Raw genomic sequence first — 15,157 nt, forward strand, 5'->3', positions numbered from 1 at the left:
AAGGAAGGATGGCCTGGGTTGTTCTCAGGCCAAAAGTGCGATATTTGTTCCTTACCCTGTTTCTCCATTCCTCTAAGGCTTCTCGCTTAGCCTGGATACAGAGTCTGACTTTAGCCGCGTGCTCCAGTGGTGCACCCTCCCGGTCCAAGTTTTTCGACTGTATGTACACGCGACGTAGAGCGAGTGCGGTCAGATCCAGCGGTATCTGACGCGCCAGGATCATTGCCGCCACGAATGAGATTGTGCGATACCCGCAACACAATCTCAAAAAAATTTTCCTTTGTAGTTTGGATATTTCCATTTTAATTGCAACGTTTCCGGTTAAGTCTGTTGCCCATACCGGTGCTCCGTATAATAACACGAAATGTATCACGTTGGAATACAATCTTCTTGTCTGTTCTCTAGGCCCCTTCAAGTTTGGCATTATGCCGGATAGAGCGGTGAACATCTTTTCGGCTTTGGGAATAGCGCCCATAAAATGCGGTGCGAATGTCCAGTCTCAGTCTAGCGTAACGCCTAAGTAGCGCATGGTGTTTTTTACCTTTACCGGTTCACCTTTGACTAGTATGGAGACTGTCTGGCCTCTGACAGCGCTAGCTGGGAAGACCATTGCTTCCGTTTTCGCAGAGGCGACTCTTAATCCTAATTTTTCTATTTCCAAGACCAACGAGGCCACCGCGAGTTCCGCCCTACACGCCGCTTCCTTGATGGAGCCCCCAGAGGTAAGCAGAACCGTGTCATCTGCGTAGCAGAGCACCGTACACATCTCCAGCCGATCGGCAAATTCCAACACTTTGTCATACCCTATGTTCCATAGGGTAGGGCCCAGTGCCGACCCTTGAGGAACCCCTCGAGTGACCCTCTTCTTGGCGATTTCACCATATTGGTTTACATACACCAGCCACCTATCACTCAAGTAGTCTCTGATTATTTCCAGCAGATATTCGGGAAATCCCTTTCTTTTCATGGCTCGGAGGATGGTGCCCCATGGCAGGGTGTTGAACGCATTGGCGATATCCAACCCTACTGCCAGCACCACTCGTCCTTGTTGCTCTTGTACGCACGATCGTAGGCGAAGGATAGCATCTATCGTGGATCTGCCTTCTCTGAATCCGTACTGTTCATCGGAGAGTCCATCGGTATCTTGGAGGTAAGTGTTAATGCGACCAACTATTAACCTTTCCATTAGTTTACCAGGTTCATCTAACAGACAAATAGGGCGATAACAAGCCGGATTATCCATCTGACCTTCCTTTTTCCGGAGAAGTACCAGATTCGCGATCTTACAGTTCTTTGGAAATTTGCCTTCCTTCAGGCAAGAGTTGCAACATTTTGCCCAAGCTGATAGTAGGTGTTTAGCCGTTCCAGTTATTACAGATCCAAGTACTCCTCCCGGACCAGGGGCTTTGTTTCCTTGTATCTTTTTCTGAGCTCGTTTCACCTCTGATTCTTGAACATCCCATTCGGCCTGCCATGTAATCTGTTTTTTGTGGAGTTCTCGGTATCCATCACCCGGCGGAAATAGTACACTGAGTATTTTCTCCACAGTATTTGGCGGTAGTGCAGCGACTAACGGCATAGTCTGGGGCTTCATTTTCCTAGTTACGATTTGGAAGGGTCTTCCCCAGGGATCCTGGTCAATCGTCTCTAAGAGTTTTCTCCTTGCGTTATTTTTTGCTTTTCTTATAGCTAGTCTTAGTCTTCTTTGTGCATCTGTGTGTTGTCTTTCTGCATGTTTTTTTATGTCGTCCCTTCCGTTTTTCCTTGTTCTCGTGACTATTCTTCTTGTTTTTATGCAGTTTTCTCTTAGTGTGGCTATTTCTTTACACCACCAGTATGTATACTTCTGCCTGGTCTTTCTAGCTCTTGGCATTGCCACATCAGAGACCTCGGACAGTGTGGTGTCTAGCCAGGAAGCCTGCTCAACTGCACCTCCCTCCGATAGCTCTCTATCGATCCATGTCTTGGCCATGATCGCGGCCTCTAGTCGATCATTGTTCAACTTCTTCCCATTCCATCTGGGAAGACGAAGTCTAGATTCCTTTAATTTGTCCTTTACTCGATCAAGAGTGGATCCTATAGTTATTCGAACATATAAGTGATCTGAGGCGGTTTCCAGATCTACATAGCAGTTTCTTATTTTGCTAAGCATGGCTGGGTTTGCCCATGCAAGATCGATAGTTGATCGGCCTTGTGGTCTGACACATGTGGATGTGTTGTCTTTGTTAGTTAATATAAGGCCTCTACCCGCAGCCCATTCTGCTAGCATTTCGCCTCTAATTGAGCTCTTCTTGTCCCATTGTAGGGATCTGGCGTTGAAGTCCCCTAATATTAGTACTGGTCTTCTACTATAAAGATCCAATATTGTGCTCATCGAGCTGAGGAAAGCCCTGAAATTTACACCTCTTCTCGGTGAGCAGTAACATCCAACGATTAGACAACCGCCCCAGTCTACAGCTATCCAATCCGTTGTTCGCTCGATTAAATTGCAAGGGAGGTTTTCCCCCACATCACCACCACCCCAGGTGATTGCCACCTTGGGGGGGTTCCCAGTTGAGCCCCACCACCTAAAATTGTCCGGCACATAGTAGGGCTCCGTTACAATGGCAAGGCTCGTGCTCCACTCAGCCATGTGTTGACTGAGTAGATCCTGAGCCCCGCCAGAATGATTAACGTTAGCTAAAATGAGAGATAAGGCCATTATTGTATATCGGTGTCCTCTATCTCCATACTTGTTACCTGTCTCGTATTTAAGACAGGTGTACTAGATCTACCCTTAATAGGGGGACATGGCGGGCATTCAGTGCTACCCGCTCTATGATCGTCTTTTAGTCCTCTGCCCTTACAGATTGGGCAGCATGCTTTTTTCATACATGTTCCTACCTTATGGTCTGCTTCTCCACAGTTGTAACAATGTGAAGATCGATCCACGTTATTTGGAGGACATCTGTTGCTGGTATGTCCTCTAGCTAGACATCTGTAACACTGTATTGGTCTTTTTTGTAGTACCTCTATTCGTGCTATTGTCCAATCGATATTTATTCTTCCCTCTTCTGCAGCTTTAACAGCAGCCAGAGCAGGAACTTGGAGCCATATCGCACCCATGTCCCGTTTGTATCGTCTAATAGGGTTGTGTCGTATGTCATCTACATGACAGCCACCCTTTTTTGCAATTATTTGTACAACTTCTTCTGGCGTTGTGGCATCTTCAGGGTCGGAGATTCTTAGATCTATTTTTTGCATAGGTCGTCCAATTTTGACCTCTTCCCCCTCGAAAACCTCCCTTAATTTGTTCGCGAGAGTATCTGCCTTATCATTTGCTTGTTCGCCCGGAATTTGAATTATCATTGCTCCTGTAAATGCAGGTTTAACCTTTGTATTCTCAATGCCCAACTCTTTGAGATTGATGGCTGCTTTTGCCTTTTGCAGTGTCTCAGTATATTTATCACCAGTGACATCTGGACCTGACATCTGGATCTGACATCTGGGATTTTTTTAATTCTGGATTTTAATCTTGAAAACTTATCTCTTAGTCTAAATTGTAAACCTTGAGAAATTTGGGAGCCGACCAGGTTTTGAACTCGGGATCTTTCGTTTCACAAATTTATCGCTTAACTTGCTACCCCACGACAGCTCCACTACTTTCTTATTTAATTTGATTATTTGTAGCGATTAAGACGACAATGAATAGAGCGAGAGTTTATTCTCAAAATATCTCAAAAACTAAGAGACCGCAGGGGAAAGGGTTGATCATGACACTTTCGCAAATTTTTTTTTTTTTTTTTTTTTTTTGAGCCCTATCAATATGACGGCAGGGGGAGTGGGCGGAGAACCACTCTCTACGTGCAATGAGGGCCGGCCGTTATGCCGGAGTACCGGCGTGCTAACGAGACTGGCCAGGTCCCAGGTTTGTTTTGGAGTTATCTTCCTCCATAATTTTTTTTTTTTCCTATTTGGTGAAGTGTTTTTCGATTTTTAACGGGCCTTGGCGCTCCGAATTTCTTTTGAAATTTTCCTTCTAGGCATGCTCTTTGACCCATGCCGTCACCTCAGAGTCTTGCAACTCAGAGAGTCCAGCTATTGGAGCCTCTGCATCACGTCAAAGATGCATTCCATCGCAGAGGACTCTGATCTAATCCTGATCCAACTCTGTTATTGCTTGTCCTGATCTTTGTTGTAAAAAAAAAAAAAAAAAAAAAAATAGTTAATATATGTACTCACCAGTCGAATAGCACCTCGCACCTGAAGTAAGAATACGAATGAACATAATAAATACCCGCGTATATCTGCCTGTCTGTCTGCAGACTTATGTCGGACGAGACTACCCTTGAGAAAGATTACTTATTTACCTCGGTAGTTTTGCAGAGCGACTAGATCGCAAAGTGCACCGCGCAGTGCTGCCAGTCGGGCCGAATTGCTCTTTCGCCGGTTAAGTCGCGCATGCGCCTGCGATGATAAATACATCTATGTGTTATAAATGCGCAGTTTGGTAGGCTCCATTAGACTGACAGGACAGGATAAGTTGTAGCATTTTTTTTTTTTTTTTTTTTATTATTTAAATATTTTACTTTTCTTTAACTTATCCTCAAATATCTTTATTATTCAATATATGTATAATTTTTCTGGGGTCCGCACGCTTATAATACGTTATTGTGCACGGCCTGGTTTGTAGAAAGGATTGAAGGGGCAATCCGGCCCGACTGGCAGCACTGGCACCGCGTGCGCATCGTATACTGTACTGTACCTTGCCGTGACACTGCACTAGGGATGGGCAAAAATCACTTGATTAATCGAACCGTTGCTTTTTTTTTTTATTAAGAAAACGATTATTCATCCAATGTATTTATGTTTATCAATTGCAACTTCGTTAACTTTTTTTTTTTTTTTTATGTTACAATATTTTTTGCTAGATTTATTAGTTATAAGACTGAATCTACAATAGGTGTAGTAAGCTTTAAGCCGTAAGAAATTAACCAATCACAGTCTATTATTTTTCTATAATTTGCTTGTGACTACGTTTACACGTCACCCATAATCAGGTTTAACAACATCCGTAGTTGTGAAACTGACCAATCATAGTCAATCCATTTTTCAGAGGTATAGCTGTGATTGGTTTTATTACTACATGTTATTAAACCCGATTATGCGTGACGTGTAAACGTAGTCTGTGATTAGAGAATTTTTTACGACTTACGGCTTACGTCTCTATTGTAGAACAGGCCTTAATCTTTTATATGTAGTCTGATATGGGCTTCAGATTTGTTTATGATTTTGTTTACACCGATCGTTTAGTATGCGTACTAAATCTGCTTCTCTGATAAGTATAAATTGTTTAAAATTTACACTAATCACAGTAGCACATTTAGTACTTGGTATACGTACTAAACGGTGTAAACCAGACCTGTTATAAAAATTAGAAATTAATCAAACATCGTCGATATTTTCAAGAATTAATCGTTTATAAAAAAAAAAAAAATAGTTATTTTTGATAATCGTTTATTTTAAAGTAGATTTTTTTTTTAGCATCGCCCATTTTTACACTGCACTGTAAGACTTTTCGATAGTCAACCGACAGGAGGCGCTAGCAATTGGCTGCCAGCGATACCTCGACATGCGATATATCGAAACTCGAACGATACAATCAATCGATGTTCCATACGAAACCGGATACGACGAACAATCCGAAATATCTTCGAATATACGAGACCGGCTTCTTTTTCCGGAGCCGCATGTAAAACGGTACTCTGTTCAGAGCCAGCATTAGGATCAGTCGAAATTCACACAAACATCCAATTTCTCTTCCAGCAACAACTTTTGCAACAAGGAACCGCGAGTGTCGCGTGACTCGGTTTGAAAACAACAAACATACCAACAGCTGACACAACCGTTAGGCCGTGATGCCAGGACGAAGAGAGACACGGTCCCACGTAAACCGTAAAGCTCGTATCAGACTACGCATTGAAGATTGAAGTTTGTCCAATCGAAAGAAAAGGAGCTAAAAGTTCTTTATCTCGATTGGTCAAATGTTAATCTTCGTGTGAGTCGTCGGTGAATTAGATCTAGTCTTGCGGACGGATGACTAAAATTAAGTGTATTCTGCATTTTGTGATAAAGACCATTTATCATTCAATTTAATTTAGAAAGTTTAGAAGGTTATTCGTATTCCTGACATTCATTTACTACAGTCGGAGTTACACCAATCGGAGCACGTGGTTCGATTCAAACGGGTAACGAACAGGCCACGCTACAGGGCGCGCGGTGCTCTGAGCGTTATAGCGTTTTCGATTATACAGGATTTGAACGACCCAGGGTTGGTTAATGACGTCATTGCAACCTCTCCACCAATGAAAGACTTGCATTTATAGTAAAATAGTGATTGATCAACCCTGGGTCGTTCAAATCCTGTATAATCGAAAACGCTATTAAATTATAGTCGGAACTAGAGCCACATTTGTCCAGTCGTATTTATCGTTTGTCGAGTAACTTTCAGGATTATGAATACCGTCCAATATCTACCGATCAACAAAGACTTTATTATCTCCTTCTACTTCACTAGACAAAGATGAGACTACTGTTCAATACCAGTTGTCTCTTTCTAAAGTAAAGACAACTTTTCAGCCAACCGCGCAGTATATTTATTATACGTCTGTGACTACACATTGAGGCTGTGTTCCAAAATCCACTGCCAGTGCTGAAAATCTATAGTTTACGTTACGTATATTGTAAATTTTCAGTACTGGTAGTGAATTTTGGAACGCAGCCTGAAGATTGAGATTGAAGATTAACATTTGACCAATCGAGATAAAGAACTTTTAGCTCCTTTTCTTTCGATTGGACAAACTTCAATCTTCAATGCGTAGTCTGATACGAGCTTTACGGTTTACGTGGGACCGTGTCTCTCTTCGTCCTGGCATCACGGCCTAACGGTTGTGTCAGCTGTTGGTATGTTTGTTGTTTTCAAACCGAGTCACGCGACACTCGCGGTTCCTTGTTGCAAAAGTTGTTGCTGGAAGAGAAATTGGATGTTTGTGTGAATACATATTTTATTATATTCTTAATAATTGCGCAGCTATGGATAAAACCACTTTCCTTGATATTGACGATTCTATTGGGACGAAAAACTTATTATTACCTGTAAATACGTGAATATAAAGTGAATTTATGTATAAACGCTAACTGCGGTATATATATTCATATATTTATATATTCCATTTTTTAATAGGATGAGAACAGAGATGCTTTGAATCAGCGGATGGACGAATTGATGAAACAATTTGACAGGACACCATCGATTCTTGTGCAACCTATTCCTGGTTTGTGTTGCGCTTTGTCGTTAATTGTATAAAGAATCTAAGCTCTGAAATGTGGTTGTAGGTATTTGTATTAAGACTAGATCAACTAATAAGGAAAAGGTTTTCGTAAATATATGTGTGACGGATGTGATTCCATCGCCGGAAGATATATCCGATGCTAAATTGTATCAACTTTTAAATGATGAAGTACCTGCTTATACCATACCGATGAGTATTGGTGCTGAAAGGACGGAGGTGGATAAAGGTGTGACAAAGCTGCTTCCTTGTTTTCTAAAAGAATGTTACAAAGGCATGGTGGCGAGATAAGAAACTAGTATTTGTAAAATGTTACAATCTGTTTTACAGCTGGCGTACCTTGTGCAACTTTCGATGTCGTGATCAATTCAACTTACTTGAAGAAATGTCAAAAGAGAAAACATTTCATGGCGTTTACAGTATTGGTTGTATTGAGTGGTGTAGCGGACAAATTTGACAAAAAACTCGATACAGAAAATTATGTTGTTCTTAAAAATCGGACGGTATGTACACGTAGAAAAAAAAATATACCGTAATATCTGAAGTTTGTTGATCGATATCGGATAATGTTATAGGTAATGGGTAAACTGCAGCAGCACAGGATAGAGAAACGTGAGCCTAGAAAGCCGCAAGGTCGACCATTGATAGAGGAAATGTCGCATTCTACGAAACGTACTGACAATGAGATGTATCCACAAATTAGAAATATCGGTAAAAGAGATTGTATAATTTTAAGAAAACCACTGAAAGGCCCGGTTGAGCGTTTAATTGCTTTGTTTAATATGCCGAAAAGCGTGAGTCACAAAATTATTACATAGATTATCTGTTTTACAGATCGACATTTGATCCGATGATGTAAGTGTAACGTGTTTTGTCACTTGCAGGTTTCAATTGAGGACGTAGAAGTATTGATTAATTCTGATCGCATAAATGTCACGGATAAAAAAGCTTCCGATATGTACGACGTTTTACTGCCGTATACGCTAAAGGCGAATAACGCGAAAGCCTTTTTCGATCGTAATATTTCGGTGAGAATTTCTACTTTTTCTTTTTTTTTTTTTTACATTAGGATACATGTAGAAGTGTATATGCTCTTATTTTCCAGGTTTTACGAGTAGATATATTGATGGAAGAAAAATAAAAAAGGAGATACAAGAATACAAAAGAGTAATTTCTCTTTTCCGTTTGCGCCTTTCCCGATTCCAACAAATTTTTATCGATTCCACATTTTATAAACGTGATTCAAGTTTTATCATGTTTCCTGATTCTAAAGCCTCTTAATTTCTAAAGTTTCAGTGACGGTATGTATCAGCTATTTATTTGCTAAATATATCTACGGAAATAGAAATGAATAAACTCGTAAAAATTATTAACTCAACGAACGAACGAGATATAAAATATATTTCGCAAAGCGATATAAATCGAACGAGATAAATTTCTCACATTTCGGTACGAAACGTCGGTCGTTCTATACCTATCGTGCTAAAAGTTTGTGGCAAAAAATACACTGTATTTACACCTATCATGAAACAAGCTACATATTTGTTAACTAGATCGACGAAGACCTTATTTTGATTTCCGCTATAGTCCTGACATTTCATGAGCTCCCTCCAATTGATTCCTAATATGGCACACATTGTAGCATAGCTGAGAAATTTACAAAAAGTTTTTGTCGCGATAACACCAGCGAAACCGAGCACGGTTCTAAGAATCAAATGACCGAGTGTAAAGGGCGTCGGCCAAACGATATTGTATGGCGGCGAAAATAGCGACGTACTCAGTGCACCTGTGTAATAACTGAACCATGCACCTGTATGAATTCCTGCTGTGACTGATACAACCATTGCGGTATCGCTTCTGAAATAGATGAGTGAATAAAAAATTACAGATAAGTATAATTTGTAATAATCTTGTAAAACTTAATTAATTAGGCGTATGTTGTCGTTGCGATAATTGCAATATCGATTATTCGTGCATTATATATCTACCTGGTAGGTGTCCATTTGTCACTGCATGGATAATATACGATAGTGGCGATACTGACTGCGATCAGTATCGCTAATAGCCAGACATTTGTGATGATGTAGATATTTGTCATTTCTACTAAAGGTACCAACGGTACCATTAATGCAGTCGCTAATATTAAGCCCGCCACAATATCCAGGACGGTGTGCATACCTAGATAGAGTCTACTCGTACTGACGAGTACACACCTGAGAAAAGCATTGTACATTACAGAGTTGAATTATTTTACACGAATACAAGCGAATTGATGAGTCATTTAATGATTGATTGATGAAACAATTGCCAATTGCGATATGTTACTTACCAAATGAAAGCAACCGTACAACCGATAGAAAATGGATAAATATATTTATCCATTGTAAATAATACTATGCTAAATGGAATTGTGAGACCAACCATGGCATGAGTGGATGGCATTCCGTATTCTTGTGACCATTTATTTTGTAATCTGACTGCTGGTGGACACGCCGGCCTGGGCCAACGAATTATATCTTTCAATATCTGTCCTGAAAACATTTCATACAAATTTGATAACAAGGTCTTTGGTCAAGTGTAAAACACACGTACACACACATATTACTGTTTCTAATTATCAATTGATTTTACCGATACTCATAACAGTGGCCCATACTAAGACTACTCTTCTGCCAAGGGCTCCATCAATATTCCAAAACAAGAAAGGTATAAAAGCGCAATAAAATATTTCGTCTCCTAGTTCAGTACCAAATAAAAATAAATAATACCAAAACAAATTTGTGATTGTATAATGTGGATTCTGTAAAACCATTGAGGTCTCTTTCTCCCGTTTTTTTGTCGACTCATCTTTTTCTCTAGAGTATTCTATTTGCCTACATCCATTGAACTGTTTGTTGTTTGCGTCGCAACCATTTATTTCTTTACTGTGGCAAGTGAAAACATGATTCTTCTTATAATTATCAATTTTTTCAGAAATATATTTGTTGTCTTCATTTTGCGATGTTTTACTCTCCTTAAGGTTTTCATAATGTTCATAGTAATGTATTTTGACACCAAAAAATTGTTGAATTGATGCGACTAGTTGTGGGTCCTTTAAATAGTTAATTAACTCCAATGCCATTCTTATTGGAATCAGTAAACTAATTTTGAATTAATTGAAGAAAGTTATTATTACTGCTCTCTCATAGTCAAAAACGTATCCTGTTGAATAATTCTATGTCAATATTAATGATCTTAAATATGCAACGTGACAAATATAATAAATAAATTATCGCCTATAAATAAATAGAATACGCACTTTTTTACTGATTTCGCTAAGTTTTTTAAGGGTGCATCTTGATATGTTGAATGAGAATGTGACGATGAAAGGTGCCGTTCGACACGATTGAGACGTATTGAGCTGTCAAAAACAACGTGTTTTAAAATTAAAAAATCTGTCTGATATGTGATCGCGTATAAACATGCATGATTATAGCAGTTTGATTCACTTGTTCATCTAGTTGAAAGTTTTCAGTAATATTAAATTTAATATAGATCTTGTGCTCTTATTTCTGTTATAAATACTTGAAATTTTAAAGGTTAGATTAAATTAGAAAGAGAAAAAAAGTCTTCTCGGGATTAGAGAGGAGTAAAACACGAGTACCAATGTGGCGCACACACTCACACACACACACATATATATATATAAAAATAAAGGCACAAAATGCAGTTCTTATCGAAGTTTTATGAATTTTAAACTATTATGATAAAGAACGATAAATAAACATCTTATTGATACAACATAGTGTAATAGATAGTACAAGACAATATATAAAATTTAATGACAAAATGGACAGTTTTACCTAACCTGACACCTAACCCTAATTTGTTGGAACTATTCGTCAATATTTTTATACTGTCTAACGATGATTTTTATTATTCTCGTATATTTCAATCGAAATATATGAAAGCACCAAACTTTTTGTCTAAATCGATATAATGAAGCGAATGTTCTACATATATTTTCTTTTTTTCTACAATTATTTCTGCGTATATATCTCATCAAACGTACGTACCGAATATTGAAGAATCCGTGTCAGATGTGATGTAACTGGAAGGATAGTTGAACCTTTGTAACGATTTAGAAAAATTGAAATTTATCAAGCGATTGTTAGACTACCTCGGCGTTTAAAATTATATACTGTCTGTATTTAAATCGCAATGAAGCATGTTACAGCCGTGTGCAACAATAGCTTTATATTGCTTTTGTGAATAATCGCGAAAAGCAAACACATCGGAAAAAAAAATTATTTTTGTATGTGACTTTGCGATAAATATAAATACAGGAATTTATTTGTTTATATGTTATTCGCGGCACGAATAATACAGCTAGAGAGATGAAAATATAAAAGTTCTATCACAGAACGAAAATTATTAATCTGTGGTTTACGGTTATTTACGATTACAAGAGAGGTCTTCATAGTTTCTTTATCATACTTGTAAAACTCTATTATCTGATAAAGACTGCTTGCTTGTGAAATTATTACAATGATTTTCTGATGAATGCGAATTTGATTATCGCAAATCTCATTTTATTTTTTATCTTGAGATTACATATATAAACAATCGACGCACTTGAATTCGCGGAATTAAATTTGTTAAAAAAATATATGTAACGTGACAATGGCACCAAGAGACTAGTATAATTTTGCTATACAGTATCGAAAGTATACACAGCATAGCCTTAGTTCACATTCTGTTTGCTTTTGTTCCTTCTTTTAATCTGACTAAACGTAAGATTAGAAGCGACGGGTTATTATACAATGACAATCGTTTCGATGAATTAATAGTAATTAAAATGTGCATAACCATCGTAACAGTGATTATAATGTAAACCGTTTTGTAAGTTTATTTTATGTATCTAGATAATTGCTTGCTTCAAATCACTCTAACAATCATTTATACCCATCTTACAAATTGGAAAACTTGTAAAATATTTACATTGTGCAATTAATTATACTAGTGGTTCAATAATAAGGTATTACGTTTTTATTACAAGTTACAACTTCCAATCCCATGGTACGCAAAGAACACCGTCACTCATAACGGAATAATAATGCGTAACCCAGAGCATAACACCCTGAAGAGATGATGCTAAATCTCTTTTATGCAAAAGCAATCGTTCGCAACATTGTATCATTAGATCTGGTGTAATGCTATCGTCTTTGTTGAGAGCTGCTAAACCTAATTCCTTAATAGTTTTACGGTGAAGTTCTCGTTCCACGTGCTTTATGCTACAATAAATACGCACAAATAATAATAATCTAAATGTTATAAATGTTTAACCTAGCAAAGGTACAATTGTTATTTCTTTGCAAAATATCTTACTTATTATAATGATGTAGTCTTTTTGTGGCCTCTTCTAAATTCTCACTAATAAAATTCACCAAGAGAAAACTTGGACATGATGAGGGCACGATGAATTGTCCAGTCGGCGACAGCATTAAAGGACCAGCTTCGCTGTAACAAGATCGCAACAAACATGTTTGTATGATCTACGAGTCGTCCATGAGCATGATATTTAAGCGATAATACTAACGCTTCGATGACAATTTCGTAAGCCGATAAACTGATCGGCCAAGAGTTTGGATATTTCCTCTTGCCGCGATAATCTGAGAGCGTAGTCGTGAGTTGCCGCAGCTGTCGCTCATACTGGCCGACCATTACTTTGGGCATGAATTTCCTGCACATATAGAGCACCCTGAGCCTTACCATAACTCAAATAATATGATGTATTACGCACCGTCGACCGACTTTAATGTCGAGTAGTACTTGGGACACTGCCTTCTCAAATGCCGGTAATTTCAACAACACGGCATCGTGTTTTCTTACGTTCTTTATTAGCTGCAAAAGATAGACAAATTTAGCAGATTTAAAGGCAATTTGACACGGATAAAAAGATAATAATTGTCAACCTACATCAAGCCAATTGTGCCTAACCTCGCCGGAATTCAGCATAACGTTGCCTTCCAAACTGATACCGGTATCATTAGCAAATACGAGAGTCCGATTCCTCAACACCTCCATCGATTCTGGATGATGCTCAGCTAAAGCTTGAAAAGCTAATAAACAACCGCGATAATGAGCGATATTCCAACCGCAATCCCACACAATATCCTTCAATCCCAAATCGCTACACAATATTTTCTCCAGTTTCTCCACCTCATCTCTCATTGGTCTACACGCCTCCAATTTAACATGCGCTTCATTGATATGTTTGTCCAAATATGCCCTGAAAGAAATACATTGGATGAAAATATAAATTCAATATGCCTGAGACATTAAGAAAATATCTCGATATTATACTTGCTTTAGCGTATCTGGTTCTGCATTAATCTTTCGTTTCATAATAATGGATGCGTAAATAGGATCATCCTCTAATTCTGAAAATTCTGCCTTTATTCCGGAACATTGCCAAAAGCTGGATTTGCACTTTGTGACAGGCTTCTGTTCCTCAATTTTATCGACAAACGTTGTCGGTAAATCGCATGTTTTTAAGATAGAAAGTATCGTTTGTCTCAGATCTTTTTCTTTCAGCTGTATTTTTACAAGTGTAAATTTACCAGCTTTTACTTCTTTTTCATCTTTTGAACGCAAGTAAAAGGGCAAAATAGTCGGTCGTATAGGTTGCTTTTGTTGTAAAGTCTCCAAGATTGAACTCAGTTGCTTCAGAGAATTCTCATTCACCGTCTGCAAAGTAGTAAGTACATAAATGTACTTATTTTCAGGCTTTAAAAAAAATAAGATATAAAATTGTAACTAAAGCAATTGGACAAATTGCATTTGTATTATTTTATGTACGAGAAATGACAAATGTGTAAAGAAAAAGTGCAAAAGGATGACGCATGAATGTCATATCTCAATGCAATTCATCGATCAAATTTCTTGCATCTTTCCAGTAAGGATGCATTTATTTTGATGCAACAGTGCCTACTCTTTGCGTGGGATATTGGCCGAATAGATCAGGATGTACGGTGAAGTAAAATGGCCTCAACGCGGTGGAGACTTCGCCGGTGCTCAAAGCCCTCATCGCATCCCTCCTGCAAAAGCTATGAGAAAGAGCTGTCAGTCCTGGCGAACAAGCTACCACGAAAGTAAAAGATAAAAGTAAAGCTTTGACTTGGTTTTGTTACCATCTGCCGAGTGTCGTACAATACATTTTCACACTCGTGTCACCATCACGGCCGTTCTTATCTACAACTTTTACGTCGTACTGCGAATCATGCAGCAAACATGAAATGATTATCACGTTAGGGACTCTTTTTCTTCTTTTGTGGATATCTGCTCTTTTGAAAGCACACAGTACTTCTTCGAGATACTTTGTCCTTTCAATTTCTCTTTTTCCAAATATTTTGTTTCCACGAAAAATTTCAAAAATAATGGATGATTCAGTGGATCATTTACTGTCACAATGTGTTCGGAATGCAGCAAAATGCTGCATTGAATTACAATCTTATTTTAGGACGATTTCGCTGATGCGCCATAACGACCCCGTCTGTACAAAACAAAGCTGTGAATCGCGAATACAGTGCTCTCAGTGACAAACTCGAGAAACTACTCGATGTAACCATACATCGGTAAGTTGAACTAATATCACGATCAAATGTGATAACAATTTTATTCCGACCATCTGAAGAGGGCGACTTTTTTTATTTTGCTTCTGTCCCTTTCTCCTTTTTTGTCGTAATTTTATTATGATCATAAAATTAAATCATTGTATAAAATATCGCATTAACGAAATCTTGAGAGAAGAAATAATTCTTCAAGAAAATTTGCGCACGTAAAGTTAC

General features: G+C 38.3%; 4 protein-coding genes across 14 annotated transcripts; 1 reads left to right on the forward strand and 3 right to left on the reverse strand.

Moving 5' to 3' along the window:
* Positions 1–55: 55 nt before the first annotated feature.
* Positions 56–448, reverse strand: LOC136999263 (uncharacterized; the record flags this gene model as incomplete). The annotated part of the gene is made up of 1 exon (XM_067352834.1): positions 56–448. A coding segment is annotated over exon 1 (393 nt), but the record flags the coding sequence as incomplete, so codon positions are not given.
* A 6,339-nt stretch (positions 449–6,787) lies between these two features.
* LOC105669241 (PIH1 domain containing 1) lies at positions 6,788–8,493 on the forward strand. 3 transcript variants are annotated; one of them, XM_012362096.2, is made up of 7 exons: positions 6,949–7,134; positions 7,223–7,313; positions 7,375–7,557; positions 7,659–7,831; positions 7,904–8,122; positions 8,213–8,356; positions 8,434–8,493. In XM_012362096.2, the coding sequence occupies exons 1-7, from the start codon at positions 7,072–7,074 to the stop codon at positions 8,467–8,469; spliced, it is 909 nt and encodes a 302-aa protein (XP_012217519.1). In that variant the 5' UTR covers positions 6,949–7,071; the 3' UTR covers positions 8,470–8,493. The 3 variants fall into 3 exon arrangements, with proteins under 3 accessions (XP_067208856.1, XP_012217519.1, XP_012217518.2); XM_067352755.1 differs by lacking the exon at positions 6,949–7,134 and adding an exon at positions 6,788–6,942 and having other exon boundaries at positions 8,213–8,493; XM_012362095.2 differs by having other exon boundaries at positions 8,213–8,493.
* Positions 8,085–11,347, reverse strand: LOC105669240 (sphingosine-1-phosphate phosphatase 2-like). Of its 6 annotated transcripts, none has more exons than XM_012362093.2 (6): positions 11,176–11,347; positions 10,627–10,728; positions 9,960–10,529; positions 9,658–9,859; positions 9,317–9,541; positions 8,085–9,185 (listed from the first exon to the last, which is right to left on the reverse strand). In XM_012362093.2, the coding sequence occupies exons 3-6, from the start codon at positions 10,447–10,449 to the stop codon at positions 8,768–8,770; spliced, it is 1,335 nt and encodes a 444-aa protein (XP_012217516.2). In that variant the 5' UTR covers positions 10,450–10,529; positions 10,627–10,728; positions 11,176–11,347; the 3' UTR covers positions 8,085–8,767. The 6 variants fall into 6 exon arrangements, with proteins under 6 accessions (XP_012217516.2, XP_012217517.2, XP_067208847.1 ...); XM_012362094.2 differs by having other exon boundaries at positions 11,171–11,347; XM_067352746.1 differs by lacking the exon at positions 11,176–11,347 and adding an exon at positions 10,972–11,154.
* Positions 11,348–12,333: 986 nt separating this feature from the next.
* LOC105669239 (T-cell activation inhibitor, mitochondrial) lies at positions 12,334–14,899 on the reverse strand. Of its 4 annotated transcripts, none has more exons than XM_067352740.1 (8): positions 14,501–14,899; positions 14,302–14,416; positions 13,678–14,057; positions 13,308–13,599; positions 13,111–13,211; positions 12,907–13,050; positions 12,696–12,827; positions 12,334–12,601 (listed from the first exon to the last, which is right to left on the reverse strand). In XM_067352740.1, the coding sequence occupies exons 1-8, from the start codon at positions 14,524–14,526 to the stop codon at positions 12,367–12,369; spliced, it is 1,425 nt and encodes a 474-aa protein (XP_067208841.1). In that variant the 5' UTR covers positions 14,527–14,899; the 3' UTR covers positions 12,334–12,366. The 4 variants fall into 4 exon arrangements, with proteins under 4 accessions (XP_067208841.1, XP_067208840.1, XP_012217512.1 ...); XM_067352739.1 differs by having other exon boundaries at positions 12,907–13,068; XM_012362089.2 differs by having other exon boundaries at positions 12,907–13,068; positions 13,287–13,599.
* Between the last annotated feature and the right edge of the window lie 258 nt (positions 14,900–15,157).

This window comes from Linepithema humile, chromosome 4, assembly GCF_040581485.1.
Source record: "Linepithema humile isolate Giens D197 chromosome 4, Lhum_UNIL_v1.0, whole genome shotgun sequence".
NCBI lineage: Eukaryota > Metazoa > Arthropoda > Insecta > Hymenoptera > Formicidae > Linepithema > Linepithema humile.

Coding starts and splice junctions, on each gene's coding strand:
- LOC105669240 (XM_012362093.2), bottom strand. CDS start 10,449: ATGGCATTGGAGTTAATTAACTATTTAAAGGACCCACAACTAGTCGCA. Junction 9,860..9,959: donor GGCCACTGTTATGAGTATCG/GTAAAATCAATT, acceptor AAATGTTTTCAG/GACAGATATTGAAAGATATA. Junction 9,186..9,316: donor GACAAATGGACACCTACCAG/GTAGATATATAA, acceptor CATCTATTTCAG/AAGCGATACCGCAATGGTTG.
- LOC105669241 (XM_012362095.2), top strand. CDS start 7,072: ATGGATAAAACCACTTTCCTTGATATTGACGATTCTATTGGGACGAAA. Junction 7,135..7,222: donor CGAAAAACTTATTATTACCT/GTAAATACGTGA, acceptor ATTTTTTAATAG/GATGAGAACAGAGATGCTTT. Junction 8,123..8,212: donor TGTTTAATATGCCGAAAAGC/GTGAGTCACAAA, acceptor TGTCACTTGCAG/GTTTCAATTGAGGACGTAGA.
- LOC105669239 (XM_012362089.2), bottom strand. CDS start 14,526: ATGTATTGTACGACACTCGGCAGATG. Junction 14,058..14,301: donor GCCAATATCCCACGCAAAGA/GTAGGCACTGTT, acceptor ACTACTTTGCAG/ACGGTGAATGAGAATTCTCT. Junction 13,212..13,286: donor TTAGGCACAATTGGCTTGAT/GTAGGTTGACAA, acceptor TATCTTTTGCAG/CTAATAAAGAACGTAAGAAA.